General features: G+C 42.6%; 1 protein-coding gene, 1 long non-coding RNA gene and 1 other non-coding gene across 5 annotated transcripts in view; 1 reads left to right on the top strand and 2 right to left on the bottom strand.

Annotated features, from left to right (window-relative positions):
* Window positions 1-4544: 4544 nt before the first annotated feature.
* LOC106583612 (uncharacterized) lies at window positions 4545-9674 on the bottom strand. 2 transcript variants are annotated; one of them, XR_014382203.1, is made up of 6 exons: window positions 9259-9674; window positions 7019-7110; window positions 6685-6901; window positions 6546-6568; window positions 6328-6453; window positions 4545-5744 (listed from the first exon to the last, which is right to left on the bottom strand). It is a non-coding gene; the product is annotated as an uncharacterized LOC106583612 (long non-coding RNA). The 2 variants fall into 2 exon arrangements; XR_014382202.1 differs by having other exon boundaries at window positions 4545-5719; window positions 9259-9673.
* A 1008-nt stretch (window positions 9675-10682) lies between these two features.
* Window positions 10683-10754, top strand: trnaq-uug (transfer RNA glutamine (anticodon UUG)). Its single transcript has one exon. It is a non-coding gene; the product is annotated as a tRNA-Gln (tRNA).
* A 244-nt stretch (window positions 10755-10998) lies between these two features.
* Window positions 10999-27077, bottom strand: part of LOC106583608 (tensin-2) — a 47358-nt gene continuing 31279 nt past the window's right edge. For both annotated transcript variants that reach the window (XM_014167989.3, XM_045705423.2), the window contains 11 exons: window positions 25035-26456; window positions 21685-21745; window positions 19460-20574; window positions 19091-19219; window positions 16112-16204; window positions 15749-15826; window positions 15330-15398; window positions 14825-14993; window positions 14601-14669; window positions 13640-13669; window positions 10999-13327 (listed from right to left, as the gene is read on the bottom strand). In XM_014167989.3, coding sequence (XP_014023464.2) covers window positions 13183-13327; window positions 13640-13669; window positions 14601-14669; window positions 14825-14993; window positions 15330-15398; window positions 15749-15826; window positions 16112-16204; window positions 19091-19219; window positions 19460-20574; window positions 21685-21745; window positions 25035-26456 — 3380 coding nt within the window. In that variant the 3' untranslated portion in view covers window positions 10999-13182. The remainder of the gene's footprint in view (window positions 13328-13639; window positions 13670-14600; window positions 14670-14824; window positions 14994-15329; window positions 15399-15748; window positions 15827-16111; window positions 16205-19090; window positions 19220-19459; window positions 20575-21684; window positions 21746-25034; window positions 26457-27077) is intronic.

The following is a 27077-nucleotide window of genomic DNA, read 5'->3' as shown; positions in this document are numbered from 1 at the left end:
CCAACAAGCCACACCTCCAGATCCTCTAATAGGCTGCTGCCGCTACATAGCCCCCACCTGAGGGGTCAGTTGTCACCGACAACCCCTAAATCCAACACAAAGCCCTGAAACCTGGACGGGGGTAATCGGCGGCGTGATTGCTGTGAAAGGGTGCAATCCTGACCTCGAGATGTGAGCCTGCGTCAGTGGTGCCCTGGTGGCATTGTCCGATGGTCCAGGGCTGTGAGGAGGAGTAACAAGATATATGAGGTTGGTAAGGCGCCAGCTGATCTTGATGGAGGACCAAAACTCGTCTGAAAGTCGTTCAATAACCATTCATGGGCTTTCCCAGTGACTCGTTAGTTTCGGCCTCAGACCATGCTTGCACCGGGCTCTGTACATCCACACTTCTTGGCCAGGCTGGAAAGGCTGACCTTGACAGCGGGTGTAATGTGCCCTCTTCTTTACCCCTGCTTCCATCAAGCGATGCCGTGCAAAGTCGTGGGCTGTGTCCAGGTGTTGCTGAAAGTGGTGGAGGTACTCCAAGCCTGCGGCTCCTGGAACCTCGGGCTCCGGAGGTCTTCCAAAGGACAAGTCCACTGGAGTTCATAGTTCTCGGCCAAATATCAGCGCTGCTGGGGTGCAGACTGTGAACTCCTGCACTGCTGACCAATAGGCCCACAAGCCCAATGGCAGATGTCAGTCCCAGTCCTTCTGGTGGTTGGAGGTGAGAGTGGCCAGATGTATCGTCAAAGTCTGACTAAACCGTTTGATGAGCCCATTGCTTTGGGGGATGCAGGGGGGTGGTCCCTTTATTGCACACACCCAGCTTCTCACAGACTTTGTTGAACACCTTAGCATCAACATTTCTCCCCTGATCGCTCTGGAGTTCTTCCACCAGCTTGATGGCATTGGCTGTGGTACCCTGGTGGTCTGCCCCCACCGACCCATGGACAGCTCGTTCCATGGGCACACATGGAACGAGGCGCCAGCCGCTGCCACTGGGTTGTGTGTTGGTTCCCTCCATCTTCGAAACAGCACCCCATTGTGAATGGCAAGGTTGTTCCACTGGGAGTAGTAGGCCTTGGCTTTGGGGCACAGGGGTGAGACTCTGTTCCAGGCAGGTTGCTGGCCGGTCTCCAACCAGCACCGAACAGTTGCCAACGTTGCTCCATAAGACGCTCTAAGGTTGGCAGAGCGTTGCAGACCCCAAAAGGCATCATGGTGAACTGCCACAGTCCATCAGGGGCAAGCTCCAATTGCCAATAACTGCTGCGGAGGTCGAGGGAACTGAACCACCTTGCCCCACATAGGTCAGCTGTCTGTAGTCCGCCAAGAAGCGCCATGAGCCGTCCTTCTTCTTGACAATGACTACTAAGGGCTGTTGGATGGCTCGATGAACCCTGTCTTCGCCACCTTAACCCTGTCTTCACCACTCTGTCAATTAGATTAGTATTGTGAAGTAAGTACAATGTTGTTGATCCATCCTCACTTTTCTCCTATCACAGCCATTAAACTCTGTAACTGTTTTAAAGTCACCATTGGCCTCATTGTGAAATCCCTGAGCAATTTCCTTCCTCTCCGGCAACCGAGTTAGGAAAGACACCTGTATCTTTGTATTGATACACCATCCAAAGTGCAATTCATAACTTCACCATGCTGAAATGGGTATTCAATGTCTGCTTTTCTATTTTTACATTTCTACGAATAAGTGACCTTCCTGCATTGGAAAACCTCACTGTTCTTTGTGATTGAATCTGTGTCCCCCTGGTCGACTGAGGGACCTTAAAGATAATTGTATGTGTGGGGTACAGAGATGAGGTAGTCATTCAAAAATCATATTAAACACTATTATTGCACACAGAGTGAGTCCATACAAATTATTATGTGACTTGTTAAACACATTTTTACTCCTGAACTTATTTAGGCTTGACATAACAAAGGGGTTGAATACTTATTGACTCATTTCAGCTTTTCATTTTTAATGCTGTCTTGAGGTCATGCCACAGCATCTCAAATCGGGTTGAGATCAGGACTCTGACTGGGCCACTCCAGAAGGCATAATATTTTTGTTGAAGCCATTCTATTGTTGATTTACTTCAGTGTTTTGGGTCATTGTCCTGTTGCATCACCTAACTTCTGTTGAGCTTCAATTGGCGGAAAGATAGCCTAACATTCTTCTGCAAAATGTCTTGATAAACTTGGGAATTCATTTTTACATCAATGAGAGCAAGCTGTCCAGGCCCTGAGGCAGCCCCAAACCATGATGCTCCATCCATCATACTTTACAGTTGGGATGAGGTTGGTGTGCCTTTTTTTTCTCCACACATAGTGTTGTGTGTTCCTTCCAAACAACTCAACTGTAGTTCCATCTGTCCACAGAATATTTTACCAGTAGCACATCCAGGCGCACCTTTACAAACTTCAGACATGCAGCAATGTTTTTTTGGACAGCAGTGGCTTCTTCCAGTGTCCTCCCTGGGGTATTGGGATATTCTTTAGACCTGAGGAAAGAGTGCCTCCTTCTGGCCCTCCAACACCACTTCCAGCAGCATCTGGTCTCCCATCTAGGAACCAACCTGGACCAACCCTGCTTTAGCTTCAGAAGCAAGCCAGCAGTGGGATGAAGGGTGGTATGCTGCTTGCTTAATCAGCAAACACTTAACCAATTTCCTGCATCTTCCCACAAAATATATGCAGGTTGTCAAGGTGCTTGGCCACATGGCTCAGTGCTCCTGAAACCCTCTGGATCCGACAGTGTGCACTGGAAGAATATTCAGGAATCAGTTCTACTGTGGGGTTGGGTTAAGAATAATCTTAGCACCCTAGGTTAAGAACCAGCAAGAAGAGAGGGATACAAGAAGCTTACCTTTTCACTGTGGCCTTTTACATTTACATTTAAGTCATTTAGCAGACGCTCTTATCCAGAGCGACTTACAAATTTCACTGAAGACCAATAATAAATCATGAGGTGAAATCAGTTCATCAGTAAATGTATCTCAAATAATATCTCGTTGTCACAGAGCTATTGCTTCTTACCTGTAGTAATGAGATATATTCTGGTTTCAGCTCCTCCTCTAGGATGTAATAATGAGATATATTCTGGTTTCAGCTCCTCCTCTATGATGTAATAATGAGATATATTCTGGTTTCAGCTCCTCCTCTATGATGTAATAATGAGATATATTCTGGTTTCAGCTCCTCCTCTATGATGTAATAATGAGATATATTCTGGTTTCAGCTCCTCCTCTATGATGTAATAATGAGATATATTCTGGTTTCAGCTCCTCCTCTATAATGCTGATTGTCTGAAAGGAGCAGTATACTTCAGTCTTGTTTAGTCAGATGTGCTTTCAAGTCTCAGTATTGATGCAGTTTTCTCCTGTTCTTCAGAGTTGCTATCTTGTAATGGTAGAAAAAGTTAGATTAACTTTGAGTCCTATATCGTATCCAATGTCAGGACCCGGTTTCCCAAAGTCATCTTAAAGGCTAAGTTCATCGTTACAACCACAGGATCCTAAAATCATCTCAATCACCGTAAGATGATTTTGGGAAACCGGGCCCTGGTAAACTACACCTATAACTGATGCAAGCTGAATGATGATTTTGGGAAACCGGGCCCTGGTAAACTACACCTATAACTGATGCAAGCTGAATGATGATTTTGGGAAACCGGGCCCTGGTAAACTACACCTATAACTGATGCAAGCTGAATGATGATTTTGGGAAACCGGGCCCTGGTAAACTACACCTATAACTGATGCAAGCTGAATGATGATTTTGGGAAACCGGGCCCTGGTAAACTACACCTATAACTGATGCAAGCTGAATGATGATTTTTGGAAACCGGGCCCTGGTAAACTACACCTATAACTGATGCAAGCTGAATGATGATTTTGGGAAACCGGGCCCTGGTAAACTACACCTATAACTGATGCAAGCTGAATGATGATTTTTGGAAACCGGGCCCTGGTAAACTACACCTATAACTGATGCAATCTGAATGATGATTTTTGGAAACCGGGCCCTGGTAAACTACACCTATAACTGATGCAAGCTGAATGCTACAGTGTGAGGGACTTTACCCAGGACAGCTGGCATGAATTCACTGTCATAAAAAGTAAGTCACATGTAAAGTATTTTGATGACCTATCACTACCAACATACACAAACAAACATGAACACACACCAGGTTTGGAAATAGAAAATCCTCCAGTGGAAAATCCTTGAATTCAATGCAGTTAGGTTCAGCCAAAGATGCTTTATTTCCTGAATATCCCTCTCTGGTTGAGCGTTATTGGTGACCATTGCCTGACCCTGGCCTGTGACTCTAACCCCCTCTACAGGCTATAACTACATAAAATGGAAAAGCTTGCATTTCTGAAGAAACTTTCTGTGCTTGCTCCAGATGTCAAAAAGCATGCTATACTAGTGTGAGAAGATTAAATCATGGGATTGTCAGTGGGTTAGGATAGTAGTTTGGTGTAACATTATGGTAAGACATGATCAGCTTTTACTGTGCTACATGTAAGCTGTTCCACGCTTACAGACAGAAACCCAAAAAATAGCATGTATTTGTTTTAATCATAGAATAAGGAATGACAGTTACATTATGGCTTTGTATGTATATGTAATTGATCAGCAGTCATGTACATAACTGTATTCTTAAGAGAATAAGAGCTAATGATTAACAAATCAAACATATCTAAGACAAATAAATAACATGGTTATCCTCCACTAAGCTTAGACTAAATCAAATCAAATGTTATAGGTGGCGTACACATATTTTGCAGATGTTATCGCAGGTGCAGGAAAATGCTTATGTTTCTAGCTCCAACAATGCATTAATACCTTACAATAAACACAAATCCCACCCCCCCAAAAACTTAAGCAATATCAGAATGAGCAATGTCAGAGTCCGCAATACATATATATAAAAAATAATGGTGTGTATAGTCAGTATATGAATAGAAAAGGTGTGTACAGCAGTAGTTATATAGGATGAGCCTTAACTAGAATACAGTATATACATATGAAGTGGGTAAAACAGTAGGTAAGCATAATTAGTGACTAGTGTTCAATGACTATGTCTTTAAGGCGCAGGGCAGAGTACTAGGTGTCCGTTTTTTAATATTAAGTTCAAATCGATCAAGTCACTATAATATTTTAACTTGTTTTCAAGCAGTAGCTAGGTGGTTGATTCAACATTGTATGGTAAGAAACATTATCAGCTCTAACTATTTTTCCACTGTCATGGCACAATCTTTAGAGGCTTCCGTTTAGAGAAGTTACAAAAGCAAGGAAAGACTGTCTCATTAAAAGTTTGTGTGATTGTGTGTAGGTGTCTTTTATTAATAGGGTCAGAGAATGACAGCTCTCCTCTGTCCCAGTCCAGCTTCACTCTGATCCTCTGGGGTGTCTGTCTCACTGTGAGGGAAATGGTTGGCTTTGGTGGGGATTCTGCTGAGTATTCACCTTCAGAATTATAATCCACTGCATATACGCCCCTTCCTCTGTACAGATTCTGTGATCACACCCAGAGCCCATGATGCGTTTTCCCCAACCTCAACATCCCAGAAGTGTGTCCCTGAGTTAAAGCCCTCAAAATCCAGGACAAATGCACAATCAAACCTCTCTGTGATGTCAGGAAGCTTTTGAGCCACACCGAATCTCACACTGGCCAAATCCTCAGATAGGATGACACTTGGGTGAGCAGTCTTGGGGTTCAGAGTCACAGCAGCTAGACAGAAAGTAGACTGTCAGACCTGGGTTCAAATACATGATTTATGTATTTGAGTTTTTTCAAAAACATAGCCCAAAACAACTACCTCTATTTGAAGTATTGGAATGTGTACTTGTAAAACTCTACCAAAAGGTTTTTGAAAGTGTTGTCAAATACTTTCCTATTTCCAAATACATTCCAATATTCTCAAATCACTATATCTAGATCAGTGGATGCTGCTGAGAGAAGGATGGCTCACAATAATGGCTGGAACGAAGCGAATGAAATTCCATCAAACACAAGGAAACCATGTGTTTGATGTTTTTGATACCATCCCCCTCATTCCGCTCCAACCATTACCATGAGCCTGTCCTCCCCAATTAAAGTGCCACCAACCTCCTGTGATCTAAATACTTTTTTAAACATGTATTTTCCAGTAATTGAAACACTGCATTATATGTAATTGATTCAGGCCTAGATTCTAGAGGGGGCTTTCACACAACACATTTTTCGTCTTAGTCCAGGACCAAGCAGCGTTTCACAATTGCATACTTTAAAAAAAGGGCCATTATGTATTCACTTCAGTTAGTAAATAAATGTGTTCATTGTACCATAATCATACTCACTATATTGAAAAACCTCTAACAATTTCCTGTATCTTCACACATGATCTATGTAGGTTGCCAAGGTGCTTGGCCACATGGATCAGTGGTTCTGAAACCTTCTCTGGATTCGTCAGTGTGCACTGGACTCTGGAAGAATATTCAGGAATCAGTTGTACTGTGGGGTTGGCATAACTTTGTTAAGAACCACAGAGAAGAGCGACAAGAGGCAGATCCCTTACCTTTTCACTGTGGCCTTATAGTTCTGCAGAAGAACAAAATACCAAATTAATAATAAATGTAAACAGTGCAATACATGATATCAAATCAGTTCATCAATAAATGTATCTCAGATAATATCAACAAGTTATTGGTTCTTGCATGCAGGAATGAGATGTCTTCTGCTTTCAGCTCCTTCTCTACGGCTCTGTGTGTCTGAAAGTGACGATATCCCTCCGCTCATCTCCTCAATCATCTCACTATTCTTCTTCTCTTCCTTCTTCAGAGTAGCTATTCTAGCTGCCTTGTCCTCTCAAAGTAACTGGTGAAGCTTCTCAAACTCCTTCTCAATCTGCCTCTCTGTGTCCTGGCCCTGTAGCTGGAGGCCGTGAGAGAAATATGTCAAATATACTTGAATATAACTACCATTCTTACATTCAGTACACAAACTCACTTCTGCGCAGTTGTATTGAACAGCATTATTCAGCAAACTCACCTTAAATTACTTTGCCGTTTCATCACAGGTTAGTTTTACTTCTTTAACTTCAACTTCATCTGTAAAGGCTTCAATGTAGTTGTGAGTTCCGCCTGGAATGAAAAATGGACACTACTTTGAAGAAAGTCTATTTGGGTTTTATTACTATATATAAATATGCTGGTATAAAATGTCCAAACCTCAGCAGAATGAGGTTGTAGTCATAAATGTATTGCCTTATAGTGTTTGTGAGTAGTGAACTACATGTAATTCAACTAGTAAATCGAATTACGTTTTGCAGTAGCTTGGTGGTAGTTGAACTAAATTCAAATCTTGGTAGTGTTTTCAGTAGTTCAGTAGTTCATTACTTAGTGGTGTATCTAACTACTACAATAACGACACACTCCTTTTTTTTGTTGCTAAAATGTAATATAGGTGAAGTAGGCAAGAATTTCCTTTCTTTTTCGACATCAGACCTGTCTTATTCTCTCACTTGAAACACTGTGCCTAACTCTCACTTTTTGTGCAAACTCACATAGAAATGTGAGTTATACATCTGTCATTCTCATTGAAAGCAAGTCTAAGTAGCAGTAGCTCTGTTCTATGTGTGCTATTTCTATCCTTCTCGTTCTTAAGGCTGAAATGACATTTTTGCATCTACCTATCAATTCTGAGATTTGTTGGTATTTTGGTCCATTATTATTAGTATGTTCAAATAGTAAACATACAAATGTCAAATTTTGTGTGCTTATCCTCAGATATATTCTCCAGACTTGCCCAATTCATTTTAGATCAGAATTTATTTTAAAGAAAATGACATATGTCTTTAGTATTTTACAGATAGAAAGCTGAAAAAATTATTCATCCACAATCTGCTCTGGACAAGTCCAGTCCTGAAGTGTCTTAAAAAAATGAAACAATATTATTTTGTCTCACTTCAGCCAGTGTCAAGAAAAAGAGATTTGCGCAAAATGCAAATACTGTAGGTGCACAGTATTTGCACCTACAGTATGCTCTTTAATTACTTGTTACTTTTATTTCTTATTCTTATCCGTATTTTTAAAAACTGCATTGTTGGTTTGGGGCTGTAAGTAAGCATTTCACTGTAAGGCCTACACCTGTTGTATTCGGTACATGTGACTAATACACTTTTATTTGATTTTGATTGACAATATTTCAGAGAAATTTTAATACAAAAACTATCAAATTTGTGTCTACATTCAACTGGTAAAACTTGATTGTGATATGATTATGGGGGGAAAATACCCTCAGGTGCATTGGCTGGCCTTAAGTTTCGTTTTTGCGTCTTTTACTTTCGGTTTTGTACACCAGCTTCAAACACTGAAAATACTATATTTTTGGTTATACCATGGCATTGTTGAACACTCGTTTCTGATTGGCTTGAAGGGCATTCCAGAGCGTGCATATTTGCACGGTATAATTCTATGTCTATAGTTCATTCTTACATGTTATATGTTTGAGCTGCTTTTGAAAGCAAACGTCAAATTGAAAACATCATTGGCATTGTTGAATGATGGTTTGGTTAGCAAGGCAACTACTGTGTATGTCGTAAACTTTCAGCTACTTCAGTGGATGTTGAATGTGTTAAATTATAGCCATGGTATAAAAGGCATAATAAATTCGTGGCTCTGCGTTCTCTGGAAAATAATGCAACTCCGTGGAAGGTTAATTACACTCCATTGGCGCATCATTATTTTGCATAGAACGCGTAACCTCTTGTTGATTAACCCTTACTTATTGAAAATATATTTCACAGCGGCTTAGAATGATGGTACAATGATTTTCTACACTTGCTTGTTTTGTCACAAACTGACATTAGGCGAACTAATATCTGACTCCAGTGATCTGTTGTTGCAATTTATAGTCTATGACATTTACATATTTCACGAAGTAGTGAAATACTTTTTCAAACATTACTTCATTTAGCTTCGATGTAGCTTAACTTTTTCCAGTGTGACGTCATTTTTAGCTTTGGTAAACTACAGTATATTTTCAGAGTAGCTTCCCCTACTTTATAATTCTGTGCAGCTTCATCGATGGGACAGAACTTGTAGGTTTGCATGTTTTTTTTTAAAGTATGACACACCAAACACGCTGGCTGTTTATCATACAGACAGAGAGGTTTGCGTTTCTCGCCATGCAGACTGTAGAGCACCTCAGACCCTGCTGAAGCTCTGACTCCTCTCATCTGAGAAGCCCACACACAGCTTCTTTAAAAACAGGTTAAAAGGAGGTTCTACCTTTGAGGATCTTCTACTACAAACGGGACATTCCCGAGATGCCCTTTTATCTCCATAATTCCTTCAGACAGTCTATACAGAGGATGTGGCTACTCTACAAGACTATGGAATCCCTGAAGATGACACAGGATAAATCATCTTATTGGAGAGAATGTTTGGAAGCCTTTTTCTTTAAGAAATCCCACCCTGTCACGATATTCTGTAATGGCCTCTGAAGGAAGCAGTATACTTCAGTTTGTTTAGTCAGACGTGCTTTCAAATCTCAGTATTGATGCAGTTTCTGTTCAGAGTTGCTATCTTGTAGTTGTAGAACGTTAGTTACATCGTATCGTATGTACAAACTTTAGCTGATACAAGTTGTAGAATATGACACGTCAACCAAAAACCAGTCACCCCCCCCATTTCCTGTTCCCTGCAGGGGCGGAACTAATTCTTCTTCTTTGACATTATGGCGCTTACACATTTTGTTTGTGCATGCCGCCGCCTACTGTGCGGGAGATTACATTTACATTTTAGTCATTTAGCAGACGCTCTTATCAAATGTATTTATATAGCCCTTCTTACATCAGCTGATATCTCAAAGTGCTGTGCAGAAACCCAGCCTAAAACCCCAAACAGTAATCCAGAGCAATTTAAGGTCCTTGTGTAATGTGATATTGTACCCCCTTGCCCAATTGTCCTTTGTATATTATTTATACATCCTGTATTGATTTGTTGTTAATAATATTAAAAAAATATATATAATAATAATAAAAAATAGTTACGACCTTAACGTGAACGCGGCATCTATCCCACTCAAAAGGGCTGTATATGTCAGCTGCAACATAACCAGGGCCGGAAGTAATGCCATCATGAACATGCAGCATACACACTTGCAGCGCAGCTAGCTAGGCTAATTTAATTTTCCTATTTGTATGCCGTATTATGTCCAGCAGAAACCAGTATTCGTCTTCTACATTTACGAACCGTCATGCCTTTATTGGTTCAATGTAGCTAGCTAGCTAGCTAGCAGATAGCCTAACTATGCTTACGTTAGCTGGATGGTGCTAGGAGGAGAAACCCTCAGCTAGCAGTGAAAATAGAATCGAGGACGAATTAATTCATAAGATCGGTGTTATTTTCTAGCTGTACGTAGGTAGATAACTAACAGAACTACGAGGGGAAAGCTAGCTAGCTGTTTCTGCTCTATTCAGTAGCTGGTCAGCTAGATAATTAGCTAGTTTGCTAGCTAACCATGTATTTTTTTTTGCCCTCATTTAGGCTTGCATGCTTTTGCAATTCCACGTTGTAAATGGCTGCTTTCAAAGTTGCAACTATAAACTTGAATTGCGTTACTAAAACACGAGTAGCTAGTAACATATTTGACGAGGTAGAATTGTTACGACTGCATAACAACACTAATTGTAGAAGTATAAAACGAGAGTGGTCCTATGGTGTAATGGTTAGCACTCTGGACTTTGAATCCAGCGATCCGAGTTCAAATCTCGGTAGGACCTCGTCCTTTTGATTTAAAATATCCTTAGTTACACAATTTATAAATTGCCCAACTTATTAACATTACAGTTAATGGTGGTTATATCTCAGATTTAAATCATGGATGAATGTGAATTTGTTGTCTCATATCCATTCTCTGATATCCCCATAAATAGTCTACAAGCCTATTTTGATGGATCTAATAAAATCCCAATGAAATATCAATTTTTTCAGAGGGAATTGCAATGAAGGCAGACATAATTCATTTTCAACCCTTTTATTTACTAAATTTTCAGTAAAAAAAAAGAAATGTTTCTTACACCATTTGTTAGGCCTATAAACTTTTTCAGACACTTAAAATATATTATTTCTGTCATATAAACGCCATAAGAAAAATACAAACGTAATTATTCAAAATACTTTTTTTCATATAAAAACACTCGATAACAACAAAACAGCAAAAATAGTATAAAATAACCAAGTCTCAATAATACAGTATACCTATACAAAATATGAGTGCTTGGTTATTATCTTTGGCTTCAGTGAAACTTAAAACCTAGGCAATTAGACAATACGAATTTGTACCCCTTTAGTGTTGATGGAAGGCTTTTCTATTGTGATATTATAGTTGTCCTCAGAAACCAGTAAGCTACTTCTTTCTCCAAGATAACACAGTAAAAATAAGATCATCATACAACTATTCAGTTATGGTTCTTCTTTTCTTGCTGTATCCCATTCTGTGAAGCATGTTGAGCTAGGACTATTTTTAAGCTACAGTTGACTACACGGTTCATTAGCAGGTTGATTTCATTTGCATATGAAATATAGTATGATATATCAAACACAGGTTTATTGGGGGAAGGATTCTTTCCTGATTCTCAATGCGAGACCAATGTCACTTACATTGTGAGCTACGCTCACATTTAATAATTGCTACACTAAACTGCATAATGCACAATCATTAATAATGCATAAACATAACGTAGAAAAGCTATTTTAAGGTTTGGAAAATATTATTTGGGATACTGTGTGTGAATTAAAACATTGGTGTAAAAAGTGCACAGTTCATATGGCTTTTTATCAACTTTTGAAATCGCTTTCTTCATCTTCCTCCATAGGATCACTTGCTTTTCCTCTCTTTGGCATGTCAGAAACCATAACAAAGATTATGGTGGTCATGTTCATCAGGACACGCAAGGAAAAACTTTTTCTAAAGGTTTTCCAACAACAAGTTCAGGTAGTCCCTCCCTGTTTCAGTTCGTTTGGTACATAATGAACCCGACCCAGGAAATGCTGACATTCTAATCCAACTATAAATGCAGTAAAATGACTCCCAATCCGATTCCTATTTCTGACATTCCATTCCACACACACACACAGTGTATAAAACATTAAGAACACCTTCCAAATAAAGAGTTGCACCCTCCTTTTGCCCTCAGAACAGCCTCAATACGTCTGGACATGGACTCTACAAGGTGTCGAAAGCGTTCCACAGGGATGCTGGCCCATGTAGACTCCAATGCTTCCCACAGTTGTGTCAAGTTGGCTTGATGTCCTTTGGGTGGTGGACCATTCTTGATACACACGGGAAACTGTTGAGCGTGAAAAAACCCAGCAGCGTTGCATTTCTTGACACAAACCTGTGCGCCTGGCACCTACTACCCTACCCTGTTCAAAGGCACTTACATTTTTTGTCTTGCCCATTCACCCTCTGAATGGCACACACACTACCCATGTATCAATTGTCTCCATGCTTAAAAATCCTTCTTTAACCTGTCTCCTCCACTTCATCTACACTGATTGAAGTGGATTTAACAACTGACATCAATGAGGGGTCGTATCTTTCACCTGGATTCACCTGGTCAATCTATGTCATGGAAAGAGCAGGTGTTCTTAATGTTTGCTACACTCAGTGTATTTACTGTATTTACTGTTTTCTCTTCAAAGAGGTTGACTATACAGACATTGGGTAACATAATACGGACCAACAAAACAAGTAATTTTCCATATCTGCATTGTGCAAACTGGGTAGTCATTGACATCGTACAGACTTTTTACAAGGCTTGCCTATTTAAAATTACAAATACTTCATAGTCATGAACAACATGATTAAATGAAAGGTGATGGCAAACAGTAACTGAATGGATGTTACAAAATAATGAAATGCGAAATCTCCCCTGGCAGAGGTGGTGTTAATCCACCAATTGTAGAGGAAAAGCTTAAAGCTATCACCTCAAAAGTTATTCTGTACCTTTGTAATATACCGTCCTGATGGAGAAGATTGTGCCCAATCCGGTTCTTCACCAGTGGACAGCTGTCTTCAAACATGCAAAAACACACACAAACACACTGACCAATTTGCAGACACACATACCCAAACCACCAATATCCTCCCACACACCGATTTACACCCAGTTATGCCCTTGCTCTGTGGCCCCTGGGAGTCCTAACTCAGCTGCGTTGCTGCTGCCCCAGCATGACCTTGTTGATGAAGTTGACGATGGCCACAGCCGGCTGCTCTGTGTCCATCTCGGCAAACAGGTGACACACATTCTCCGATGTGCTGCCAGTCCGCCTGGCCACGAAACCGAACACCCTGCAGGAGTGAGGGATGAAGAGAGAGAGAGGGATGAGAGGAGGTGAAAGAGAATAGGATGTGTTTTTTTAATCTATGATGGTAGAAAACAGTTTTTTCAATGCGCTCTTCTCATGAGAAGCACAGATATTACAAGAATCTCTGGAGCATCACATTACTTATATTCACTGTCGTTCTCTTCAGGTTCATTCAATGTAGGGATATATTTGATAAGAGTCATCTTTTTATAAAAGGAGAACACTATGATAAATTGCCATGATGCACACACAATTATATCCAAACACAGTCAGAAGCAGAGAAACAAGCACTTACTTGCTTGACTTTTTATCAGAATTAGTCCACCTGAAGCAGACAGACAGACAGGGACATAAAGACAACATGTCTTAGATGCATTGAGCAAGAAGAGCAGTCATACTGTCATGGTTGTTGTTCTTAACCAGAAAAGGCATACTATACTGTAGTTGCACAATACACAAAAAGGTTTATACCATACCAGTATGTACAGTAGAAACACCCATAGAAGGCCCTTCTAGATGTTGCAGAATTCAGCCATAATGGTGCAATCCAGGGTTAATTTGCGGTAGGCTATAGCAACATTTAGCCACAACAGAGTTGGGACCCATTAGATTTGAAATACATTTTAAGTTAAAGGTGCAATCAGCAGTTGCTACATCCATTTTGGACTTATAAATTCATGATATGTACCCAATGACGCTTGAAGAAAATAACTTAGAAATGCCTCATGAGATTAGTTCAACTGTCGTACCCCATCAGAGCCCAAAATATAAGCTTGTTTTACTCCAATGTTTGTAAACCAAGTAAATGTAAACCAACAAACATGGTTAGAACTATCATTTTGATATTATGGATGGTCAGTCCTTGCATCCATAGCTCTGGCTAGGAATTTGAGAGTGATTACATTCCTCCAGCCCCATCCCTCAGCTTTTTACTGAAACAGGGGCGGGGAATACGCTTTGTTATTGTTACTACTGCTGATTGCTGTTTTAACATTAAACAATTTAGAGATTAATTGACCCAACCCTGAACCACAACAAAGCAGTGTTCAGCCATGTCAAAATACAAGGTCAACGTCTCTACGCAGCACGTATAAGTCATTGCTCACGACACGTCACATTTCAACTTTCATTCGGTGGTATTCACATGTGGTCTATGTCGCAGTGATTGCATATAGGCCTAAAGCCAGAGCATCAGACCCCATTGTTCCATGCGTTGTCTTAAGGCTACTCTAACGTTAGCCTGACGTTGGGCCCACCTCTTGTCCTGAGGATCCACGCTGCTGAAGGTCACACTGTTGATGGGGTAGTGTCTCCTGAAGAAGAGTCTGTATAGTGGTTGTATTCAATAGGCACCAAACGGAAGAAAACAGAATCAAACAAGGACGGACTGCCAAACAAGGAGAGACTGTCTATACTTACAACATGGTCCAAAAAGAAATGCTAATTTTAGTGTTCTGTTGCAAAATGTTTTAAAACACACCTCCTTTGACTGTCGGTCAGCGTGATGCCCTGAGTGGACACTTTGAAGTGGACCATGGTGGCCATGGGCTGAGGGCTCTGGGTCAGAGTGCACCTGGTCGCCTTGGAGACAGCCTGAGGCCCCGTTAGTGACTCTGTCTCCACAGAGTTTAGGTAGAGCACGTTACAGGCTGGAGGGAGGGAGACAGAGAGAGGGAGGATGGGAGACGATGGTGGGAAGGAGGTAGATAGAGAGAGTGACAGAGATTAGGAATGATGGATGAACAGTATTTCGAGATGTAGTTGGGTCATGTCACACCTACACAAGGCCCCACCGAACTTGAGATAACTTGCCGAGCTCAATGCATTGATAGAATATGAGTGTTCGTTGATGTAAATGGGGTATATTTTACTAAGTCATGCTAGCATTCCACTCTGTTTACCCATCTCTCTACAGGGACCTTGAGCAGCCACTACTGGCCAAAGCCTTCATTGCAGCTGTATTTGACCCTTGAACATTCTCTCACCTGCGCCCTGTTTGAGGAGGTCAGCTGCCGTACTGGTGTTACTGGCACTCTGCAGCTCTCCGACCAGATCTGGAACACCACAACAACGTTAGGACATTTCCCCATGACACCACCAAACCATGCTAACGCTCTGTGTACGTACATGCACAACACACATCCTTACACACTCCCAATACACATTTCTCATATACACGTGCACCCCATACACTCTTTTTAATGTAAATATACATTGAGTGTACAAAACATTAAGAACACCTTCCTAATATTGAGTTAATGTTTTGTACACTCAGCGTCTATTGTATATTGTGTCGTGCACACACACATAGGCCATGCCATATTGATACAGGTATAGTATACATATAGTATCGGCCCCCATACTGTTTGATACAAAGTGATTCCGTTGAAACACAGGGATTTACCTTTCTCAGGGATGAATAGGGCGCATGGCAAGGAGATAGGGGTGAGTGAGCGCTGGTACACCAAGGCAGATAAACTTCCTAAAACACATACGCATATCAGATCATCACAGGTGAAGGAGCGGAGGCGAGGAAGGAAAGTCACTTTCTAACCATTTTCACACTACTGAGCCGGGCAGAGCTGTACTGCGCTGACCTGGTTACGCATACACAATAGTTACTGGAAATGTACTGTGAAGGATAATGTGAAATGAAATATCTGAGCCAGCACTGAATTCCATGATAGTGTAAAAAAGGGTATCAAAGCAATGATAGACTTAATTGTGAGGCCCACAGTGACTTCTGCAGGACAGAAATAAGACTCACCGAAATAGGACTCATTCTGACAGCCCTTTATCTTGACCCCCCGAGAGCCTGTCTCAATGAGGAAGTGTCTGACCAGATGCTCCTGATCAAACACTGAGACAGAGAGAAAAAGGAGGGAGGAAGAGAGAGAGGAGCGAGGGATAGGGAGAGACAGGGCGAGAGAGACACAGAGAGAGAGACAGGGGGATAGGCAGAGAGCGGGAGGGATAGTGAGGGAGGGGGACAGAGAGCGAGAGAGGATGAGAAAGATATATATACATACACTACCGGTCAAAAGTTTTCGAACACCTACTCATTCAAGGGTTTTTCTTTATTTTTGCTATTTTCTACATTGTAGAATAATAGGGAATACATCAAAACTATGAAATAACACATATGGAATCATGTAGTAACCAAAAAAGTTTTAAACAAATCAAAATATATTTAATATTTGAGATTCTTCAAATAGCCACCCTTTGCCTTGATGACAGCTTTGCACACACACTATATATATACACAGTTGAAGTTGGAAATTACCGTAATTTCCGGACTATTGAGCGCACCTGAATATAATCCGCACCCACTGAATTTAAAAAAAAGTATTATTTTGAACAGAAATAAGCCGTACATGTCTATAAGCCGCAGGTGCCTACCGGTACATTGAAACAAATTAACTTTACACAGGCTTTAACGAAACACGGCTTGTAACAAAAATAAATAGGCTTTAACGAAACACCGCTTGTAACAAAAAAGAAAAAATTTGCAGTAAACAGTAGCCTACCAAGAAAGTCATTGCTCCAGACCAAGCTCCCGTGCAGCAGCTCTATTTCCTTTTCCAACAGCCAGATCAATCGCCTTCAACTTGAAAGCTGCATCATATGCATTTCTCCGTGTCTTTGCCATGATGAGGGTGACAAAATGACTACCGTAATCAGAATGATGGGAAGTTTGAGCTCGCTTGATTTAATCTAAACAGTAAACAAAAAAGTTGCTTGATCTTAACCCGTTCGGCAATTTCATTGGTCTAATGAAAGCTTCATGCCGCCAAAAAACTGAGCACGTCACAGAATGTGTTTTTTTTTAAAAAAATTATTTATTTGAAAGCAGGAAAAATCCATGTATTAGCCGCGTCATTGTTTAAGCCGCGAGGTTCAAAGCGTGGGAAAAAAGTAGCGGCTTATAGTCCGGAAATTACGGTACATACACTTAGGTTGGAGTCATTAAAACTTATTTTTCAACCTCTCCACAAATTTCTTGTTGATAAACTATAGTTTTGGCAAGTCAGTTAGGACATCTACTTAGTGCATGACACAAGTAATTTTTCCAACAATTGTTTACAGACAGATTATTTTACTTATAACTCACTGTATCACAATTCCATTGGGTCAGAAGTTTACATACACTAAGTTGACTGTGCCTTTAAACAGCTTGGAAAATTCCAGAAAATTATGTCATGGCTTTAGAAGCTTCTGATAGGCTAATTGACATCATTTGAGTCAATTGGAGGTGTACCTGTGGATGTATTTCAAGGCCTACCTTCAAACTCAGTGCCTCTTTGCTTGACATCATAGGAAAATCAAAAGAAATCAGCCAAGACCTCAGAAAGAAAATTGTAGACCTCCACAAGTCGGGTTCATCCTTGGGAGCAATTTCCAAATGCCTGAAGGTACCATGTTCATCTGTACAAACAATAGTACGCAAGTATGAACACCATGGGACCACGCAGCCGTCATACTGCTCAGGAAGGAGATGCGTTCTGTCTCCTAGAGTTGAACATACTTTGGTGCGAAAAGTGCAAATCAATCACAGAACAACAGCAAAGGACCTTGTGGAGATGCTGGAGGAAACAGGCACAAAAGTATCTATATCCACAAAACGAGTCCTATATCGACATAACCTGAAAGGCCGCTCAGCAAGGAAGAAGCCACTGCTCCAAAACGGCCATAAAACAGCCAGACTAAGGTTGGCAACTGCACATGGGGACAAAGATCATACTTTTTGGAGAAATGTCCTCTGGTCTGTTGAAACAAAATAGAACTGTTTGGCCATAATGACCATCTTTATGTTTGGAGGAAAAAGAGGGAGGCTTGCAAGCCGAAGAACACCATCCCAACCGTGAAGCACGGGGGTAGCAGCATCATGTTGTGGGGGTGCTTTGCTGCAGGAGGGACTGGTGCATTTCACAAAATAGATGGCATCATGAGGCAGGAAAAGTATGTGGATATATTGAAGCAACATCTCAAGACATCAGTCAGGAAGTTAAAGCTTGGCCGCAAATGGGTCTTCCAAATGGACAATGACCCCAAGCATACTTCCATAGTGTTGGCAAAATGGCTTAAGGACAACAAAGTCAAGGTATTGGAGTGGCCATCACAAAGCCCTGGCCTCAATCCTAGAGAAAATGTGTGGGCAGAACTGAAAAAGCATGTGCGAGCAAGGAGGCCTACAAACCTGACTCAGTTACACCAGCTCTGTCAGGTGGAATGGGCCAAAATTCACCCAACTTATTGTGGGAAGCTTGTGGAAGGATACCCGAAACATTTGACCCAAGTTAAACAATTTAAAGGCAATGCTACCAAATACTAATTGAGTGCATGTAAACTTCTGACCCACTGGGAATATGATGAAAGAAATAAAAGCTGAAATAAATAATTCTCTCTTCTATTATTCTGATATTAAACATTCTTAAAATAAAGTGGTGATCCTAACTGACCTAAGACAGGGAATTTTTTGTCGGATTAAATGTCAGGAATCGTGAAAAGCTGAGTTTAAATGTATTTGGCTAAGGTGTATGTAAACTTCCGACTTCAACTGTATGTATGTATGTATGTATGTATGTATGTATGTATGTATGTATGTATGTATGTATGTATATATATATATATATATATATATATATATATATATATATATATATATGATATTACTTCTAACAAAATAGAATAGGCAATGGATTTTTTTTTTAATGCTTTGTCAAATAAATAATGAATTCCCCGTTACCTTTGTTGTTGTTGACATTGTTTAAAGGATGGCTGGCCACCTTGAGGGCCAGACCGTAGGCCCCTTGAAAGGAGTTACTGTTCCTGATCAGGAAGGAGCCAGGCTCTTTGTCCTTCAACAAAGCGATGGCTACGAGGGGGAGGAGGAACACTAGAGTAAGTATTACTATGGTAGAAATTAGTTACCTTAGTTAATTCAAGTATACACTACAACAGTATTTCTCAAATCAAGATGATCGTACAAGATGTTTGCTTGTCAACACAGTTGCAATTGACACTAGTTGTTGAGAGTGAGCTTCTCTATATCTGTGGGGGGTTATCTAAATAAAGGGGAATCCTTCAAAACTTTAACCCAGGCCTGTGCCCTTACCTTGGTCTCTGGAGATGCCAGGCTTGTACCAGAACTTGGAGCTGTCCTGGACAAACTTGGCATTGACTTTGCTGCTTTCCTCTCTGACACTAGGGGGCGCCAGTCCTCGTCTGACTGGCGGGGGGAGCCCCCCCACCCCCACCAAGGGGGAGATGATGACGTGGAGGGGGCTAGATTGGGGAGAGGTACCCATGGGTCCTATGGCACCCAGGGAGGAACTCAGGATGGACTGGGAGCCGTGCCCGTTGCGGTACCCTGGCATGGAAGACAGGCGCCTCTTTTCGGGGAGTGGGGGCTGGGCGGCGGGGATAGTGACAGCGGTGTACCCCGAGTAGGGGACGTGGGGGATGTTGAGAAGGGGATAGTAGTAGGACGCTAGGGGGAAGGTGGGGGTGTTGTACCCGTCAGAGACAGGGGATGGGATTTTGGGGTCACTGTCACTCACAGGGGTAAGTCTCCGCCCAGCTGGGTCCATTGCCAATGGAGAGGGCTGAGGGGAGGGGCGTCGCTCTGGGGAGCCAATGTAAAGGTGTGGTGAGGGAGGGGCAGAGCTGCGGGTAGAGCAAGGGCTCGGTGATGCAGTGCAGCCTCTTTCTGATTGGGGTGAGCCGCTGCCATTGAGTTTCACTTGGACAGGGATGATTGAATGCCTTGCGCTCGGGACGGCAGCGGTCTGAGTGGACATCTCTCGTACTCTCTCCACGACCTTCAATTCTCCATCCTCAGCTGTAGTGGGAGGTGGATGAACACTTGTACTTACAGTGTGCACTTCCATGTGCACTTGTTGTGTGTCACTAGGGTTCACACATTCACTCAGCATCTGTATGGACTCTTTAGAACAGCTGTCACTGCCTTGGTTTTGTGAATTTGTCGATGCTGTCGGTGTGGATTTTACGGCTTGGTGCGGTGTCCTTTCGGTCTCCGGCGTGCTACTGTTACTATTGGTGTTAGGCTCCAGGATGGTGGAGGTGGAGGCTGGCTCTGCAGAAACGGGGGTCCCACTGAGAGGCTCTACCTGCTGGGGCCCTTGACTTGGCTCCTGGGGACCGTCTGGAGGACTCGGGGGGGAACCTTCTACAGTGTCGTCAAATGTCTGTTCATCTGGCTTCTTCTCACTGGAGGAGAGAGAGAGAGAGAGAGAGAGAGAGAGAGAGAAAGAGAAAGAGAGAGAGAGAGAGAGAGAGAGAGAGAGAGAGAGAGAGAGAGAGAGAGAGAGAGAGAGAGAGATTTGTTTATGCTCATTTACACATTTCAAAAGTGCTGAAGTAGAAAAGGTACATAATGATTTTCCAGTATTCACTAAGAACCCAACGGAGGCAAGCGGGCCAAAATGGGGAGGGACCTAGCTGAATTTGTCAGGTTTTTAGATAAACTCAGAAAATAAGGTCTGAGGTAAACACAGGCTTAGGAGATCTTATATTTTTTGTTCTATGAGATAATCTTCATCAGCTAACGTCACTTTTGGTGAATTTTGAATGAAATCAAAAATAAAAAAAAGCACACAAAAGCTTCCTAATTCATAAAGGTCATGTTAACTGACTGATATTATCTTATAGAACAAAAGATCTCCTAACCCTGTGTTCACCTCAGACCTTATTTTCGGCGTTTACCCCAAAACCCTATTCTTTCCACATTCATTTTCCCCATGGGAATGGCTGAACAAACCAGAAGTTACTAATTTTGTTTTTTAGGACTACAAGCTGACGAGCTCCATTGGCAGAATACATCACTGGTTTATTACATCACTGTATAAAGTGTTGGGGAAGCTACTCTGAAAATATAGTTTACCACGCTACCAACTACTTCACACTGGAAGAAGTTAGGCTACACTAAAGCTACCCTTAAGAAAAATATAGTTTACTGAACTAAAGTTTGAAAAAGTAGTTCACTACATCCAAACTACTTTGTAAAAAAAATTATATGTAAATCTGAAATGTCATAGACTTCAAATTGCAACAGTTCACTTTGGGGTCATATGTTAACAGAATGTGTAATTTAGCTTATTAAACACAAAAACAATGTTTAAAGTGAGAATTAGGGAGGTCTGATGCTGAAAAAGATTACATCTCCTGCTCCAGAGTTTTCTTCACCACTATGTGTCACACAATTCACACTGAAAACACAAACCTAAAGAAAACACCACAAGAAGAAAATAGATCCATGATACGGGTGAAGTGTCCCCAAGATACAGATCTAGGATCAGCTCCCACTCTCCCAATACTAACCTTTGCCCCAATGACCCCTGGGAAGAAGAGTCCTCCATACCCACACTGTTTTGCACCACATCTGATGCACCAAGAGAGAAATTAAGAGAAAGAGAGCGAGAGAGACAGAGTGACCGAAGGAGAGAGGGGGGAGTAAATGAGAGAGGAGAGTTCAAGAAAGAAAGTCCAGTTGCATTTTATCCATCTAGTGTAAACATGTGCATAATACAGTACCTGTGAGATCAGTGTGGAACCGTCAGGGCCTTCTAGGCCTTCAGAGAAGGTCTAAGGATTTATAAAAATATATAATTTTATAAATTAAATGTTGTTTTAATTTCTTTTTCATCTTTACAATAATTGTAATAATTTCCTGATTTCATCTCTTCAGTTTGTGTTGGAAAGAGAAGGGTTAATACTGAATAGAACAAATAATCCAATCAGGATTTTCTTTGGTGGTCTCTGGGTAGATAAAACTAGCTAGCACAGCCAGCCATTGGCTGGCCTTCAGAAACTGGACAGAAGGCCTCTGCCATTCAGCTGTATTAGAGCAGAATTTTGGAGTGACAGTGGAATTAACCAATCATATTTTGACTTGCAATGGGTGGGACAAGGCCTCAACAGGTCACTACTGAGAGCGCAAGAGGTCATGAATTCATAATACAGAATAGTAGGCTGACAGTAGCCAATACAGTAGGTGGCGGAAATACATTATTAGGTTGTAGTCTGCCATAAAACCTTAAAGAAGAAGAAGAGAGCGCAAGACAAAAAAAATCTGTCGCAAGCACTAGTTTTCACATGCTAATGCTAGTTAGGCTAGGTAGCTTCCATTGTAGTAGTGTGACAATGGTGACGGCGGCTGCAGCAGCTGTTGTTGTTAATTTGTTAGCATCACCCTTTTCAAGATTAACTTTCAAACTTAATTTACAATTTATCATTATCTGGTGAGTGAAACCGTTTGTTGTTGCAGTTCGCTTGCTGTTAGCTATCTCTTTGAAAATCATGACTGTGAAACATTGTTGCATTTAAACTTTAGATCACTGGTTAGTGTGATGAACATGATAAAATATATTTGCAATGGGAAGAAATAGCTGGTTTGTTAATAAAAATGTTGGCGTGAAATGCTTGCGATTTTGTAGTGGTATGATTTCATGGGGCCTACTGGAGTGAATGGGCTGCTTATCCTTTAACATTATTTGATGCTGTGTGTGACTGCTGTCGCCTGTCTATCAGCCCTGTCTATGTGTTAGACCAAAACTGGCTCTCCTTCAGCACCATGGAGTGGACAAGTATTACAGTCGCTGTACTTTCAGCACCATGGAGTGGACAAGTATTACAGTCGCTGTACTTTCAGCACCATGGAGTGAACAAGTATTACAGTCGCTGTACTTTCAGCACCATGGAGTGGACACATATTACAGTCGCTGTACTTTCAGCACCATGGAGTGGACATCTATTACAGTCGCTGTACTTTCAGCACCATGGAGTGGACAAGTATTACAGTCGCTGTACTTTCAGCACCATGGAGTGGACAAGTATTACAGTCGCTGTACTTTCAGCACCATGGAGTGGACAAGTATTACAGTCGCTGTACTTTCAGCACCATGGAGTGGACAAGTATTACAGTCGCTGTACTTTCAGCACCATGGAGTGGACAAGTATTACAGTCGCTGTACTTTCAGCACCATGGAGTGGACAAGTATTACAGTCGCTGTACTTTCAGCACCATGGAGTGGACAAGTAACTTTCAGCACCATGGAGTGGACAAGTATTACAGTCGCTGTACTTTCAGCACCATAGAGTGGACAAGTATTACAGTCGCTGTACTTTCAGCACCATGGAGTGGACAAGTATTACAGTCGCTGTACTTTCAGCACCATGGAGTGGACAAGTATTACAGTCGCTGTACTTTCAGCACCATGGAGTGGACAAGTATTACAGTCGCTGTACTTTCAGCACCATGGAGTGGACAAGTATTACAGTCGCTGTACTTTCAGCACCATGGAGTGGACAAGTATTACAGTCGCTGTACTTTCAGCACCATGGAGTGGACAAGTAACTTTCAGCACCATGGAGTGGACAAGTATTACAGTCGCTGTACTTTCAGCACCATAGAGTGGACAAGTATTACAGTCGCTGTACTTTCAGCACCATGGAGTGGACAAGTATTACAGTCGCTGTACTTTCAGCACCATGGCGTGGACAAGTATTACAGTCACTGTACTTTCAGCACCATGGAGTGGACAAGTATTACAGTCGCTGTACTTTCAGCACCATGGAGTGGACAAGTATTACAGTCGCTGTACTTTCAGCACCATGGACTGGACAAGTATTACAGTCGCTGTACTTTCAGCACCATGGAGTGGACAAGTATTACAGTCGCTGTACTTTCAGCACCATGGAGTGGACAAGTATTACAGTTGTTGTGCTTTCAGCACCATGAGCCTGTCACCTTTGATGTGACACTGTTCTTGTTGCTATTGGTGATCGTGTGATAGTGGTGTTGGCCAGAGGTGTGGACTCGAGTCAAGATTGAGCTACAACTGGCTAGGCAGTTACTGATGTTACTGCTGTTCCTAAAACCATTGATATACGTTAGCCTACTGTAACCACACTTAGAGAGAGAGGGAGTGTGTGTCTGTGTGTGTGTTAAGGTTGGGCGATTGTGTACAAGCCTACATCGCCCAATTGCGCCCCATAGCGATCCTCGATAGTCGATCACTATTGGGGTGGGGTGTCTTTCTCATGGCTACCCATGTATTTCCATGGAAATATGACGTTTATTTGGAAAGTAATAATTATATAGATATTTTGAAAAGCATTCATGATTTGCGTAAATGTAATATACTATTACTCTTGTTAAAAATATGAAATGGTATTACATTTGGTGAAGAGCACATTATGACTTGTTTAGGACTCGAAACTCAAAGTTAAGGACTTGAGACTTGACTTGATACTTGGCGGTCTTGACTTGAGACTTGACTTGGGACTTGAGTGCTATGACTTGAGACTTACTTGTGACTTGTAAAACAATGACTTGGTCCCAACTCTGGTGTTGGCTACCATAAATTGTTTAAACAATGCATTATTTTATGCTGTGTGTCATGTTGTGTCCATGCCGGTTCTTTCTCTCTGTGTGTGTGGCAGCCCGAAGCGAAGCCAGGCCTGTTTAATTCATTCCTAATGTCATCAAAAAGTATTGCTCCTCCTTCACTACAACTAGATGTATTGTCGGGTGCATTAAGTGATGCTATGTTTTCTGTTATTTTCTGTATTTTTTTTGTTTGATACAACATATTGGAAGATTTTTGGTCCCTCTGAAGGCCTAGGTCCTATAGTCACGGTTCGCCACTGTGTGAGGTTGCATCACTTACAAGTGTGTCCATCAGTCTGTTGCTGCCGGTCGGTGGGTGGTTTCGATTGGGAGTCACCAGGGTTTGGGCTACCAGGGGGCAGGGGTAAGGTGGACCCAGACTGGTACCCCGAGGCATACCTCGGGCTCCCGTGGCTCTCCGAGGGGGAGGCCTGCTGGTAGAGAGAGCAAGGGCAGGAGTGGCGAGGGGGTTGGGGTGTGTTGTACCCACTGCTGCCACCGGGGCTGTCCAGGAGTGGTTGGGGGCTGGGGTACCCGGGACCTCTATAGGGTGACATCCCTCCCACTGACCTCCGTTGACAAAACTCTGCTTCTCTCTCCGCCTCCCACGGATTCTCCGGCTCCCAGAGCTGAGAAGGCCCCTCCCTCCCCCGCCCCAGCCAGGCATCCCTGTTCCACAGCTCAGAGTCCTGCCCTTGGGGCCAGTGCAGGCTCTCTGGTTGGTCCGGGCACAGCGGGTGGAAGGCTCTGGCCGAAGCCAATTGGTGCTCTTGCCTGCAGGTGCAGTCTCGGCATGGGCAGCCATCAGAGCGAGGACGAGCCGCCGGGCTGAAAAACATCTCCCTATACGGGCTGGAAGGCAGAGATTGGTGGGAGAGGCGAGGTGGGTCAGGGCGGGGGGCGGGGTAATGAAAGACCCGACACTCCTCTCCACCACAGAAGAGCCTATTGGAGGCCGGGATGGTGTGGGCGTTTGGGTGGGCGTGTTCAGGGGCGGGGTAGGGGTAGCATGGCCGATGGAGACAGGGTAAAGGGGGCGGGGGACATTCCCACGGCAACTTGGACAGGGTGTGGGCGCTATGGCGATGGCACATGTCCAGATGGGGCTCCAGGGGGCGAGGAGACACCGGCTGCTGGGAGGGTAAGGCGGGTAATGCTCGGCTCTTTGGGTGCCCCTTGGTGCTGCTGTTACAGCGGGCCATACAATGTCCGTTAGCAAAGCACAGCTCCCTCTCCCAACCCGATGCCTCCCCACACCTCTGACATCTTCGACCGTGGCCCGCTCGAACGCAACATGACCACTGCTCCCGCCTCAACCCTATATCTGGAACAGAGTCTCCATCATCCAAAATTGCCATCTCCCGGTCCCTCTCCCTCTGCATTTCCCTGTCTCTCTCGCCACCCTCCCCCCTCTGCAGTAGACAGTCCACCACCTTCTTCTCTTTCTCCAGGCGGGACAGGGGGCAAGGAGGGGGGTCCTCCATGTGTTCGGAGGGGGTGGAGGAGTGTCCCGAGTCAGAACTGAGGGACAGGGGCGGAGGTTGAGATTGAGGCTGGGCCGGTGGAGGGGGCTTGGCTGTGGGGTTGCCTGTGGGGCATGCATTGGGAGAGGCATCAGCGACATTGACAGAGCCCCGGCCTCGATGCTTCTTCACCTGGGCGTACAGGCTGCCATCCAGAGGACCACGCGTGTGGGAGATGTCTGACAACCAGAGAGGGATTCAGAGTTAGCTTGTGTGTACGTGTATGAGTCCAGGAATGTTGTCTTGGTGGCGTGAGTATATACACCAGAGATGTGTGGGTGTGGGTATAGTTGCGTGCATGATAAACTATGTGTGTCTATAGGGCAGAGTGAGGTAAGTTGAGCCATTTTTTACATTCAGCATCACTCCTTCAAGGGAAATCTATTATTCTTTCTAACAAAGATATCTACATATATTTCAGGATGTTATGTAATGTATCTCTAGAAATAATCAGAATTCATGTAAACATTAAATGTTTTTTAAACATAGCTTATCCAAAAAATCTTGGCACATATTTTAACACAGGCTTAACAGATAACAAACATTTTGTACTTTTTTAAACACTCATAACATAGGCCATTGTTACCTCATAACCCAGTGATAATGCCTTGCATTATGCCAGTGAAGAAAACGTTTCAATTTGCTCAACTTGCCATTGGCTCAACTTACCACATGGCCATTGGCTCAACTTACCCCAAGGCAAACATTTTAACAATATAAGACCACACAGCTACAAGGATGCACTTTCATGCTAGGTTTAGGACCTCATATTGAAGCTTATAGAGACCCCAACTTATGTA

Source organism: Salmo salar, chromosome 22, assembly GCF_965601325.2.
Source record: "Salmo salar chromosome 22, fSalSal1, whole genome shotgun sequence".
Classification (NCBI taxonomy): Eukaryota; Metazoa; Chordata; class Actinopteri; order Salmoniformes; family Salmonidae; genus Salmo; species Salmo salar.
The sequence above is the reverse complement of the archived record's forward strand: the minus strand, read 5'-3'. Positions and strand labels throughout refer to the sequence as shown.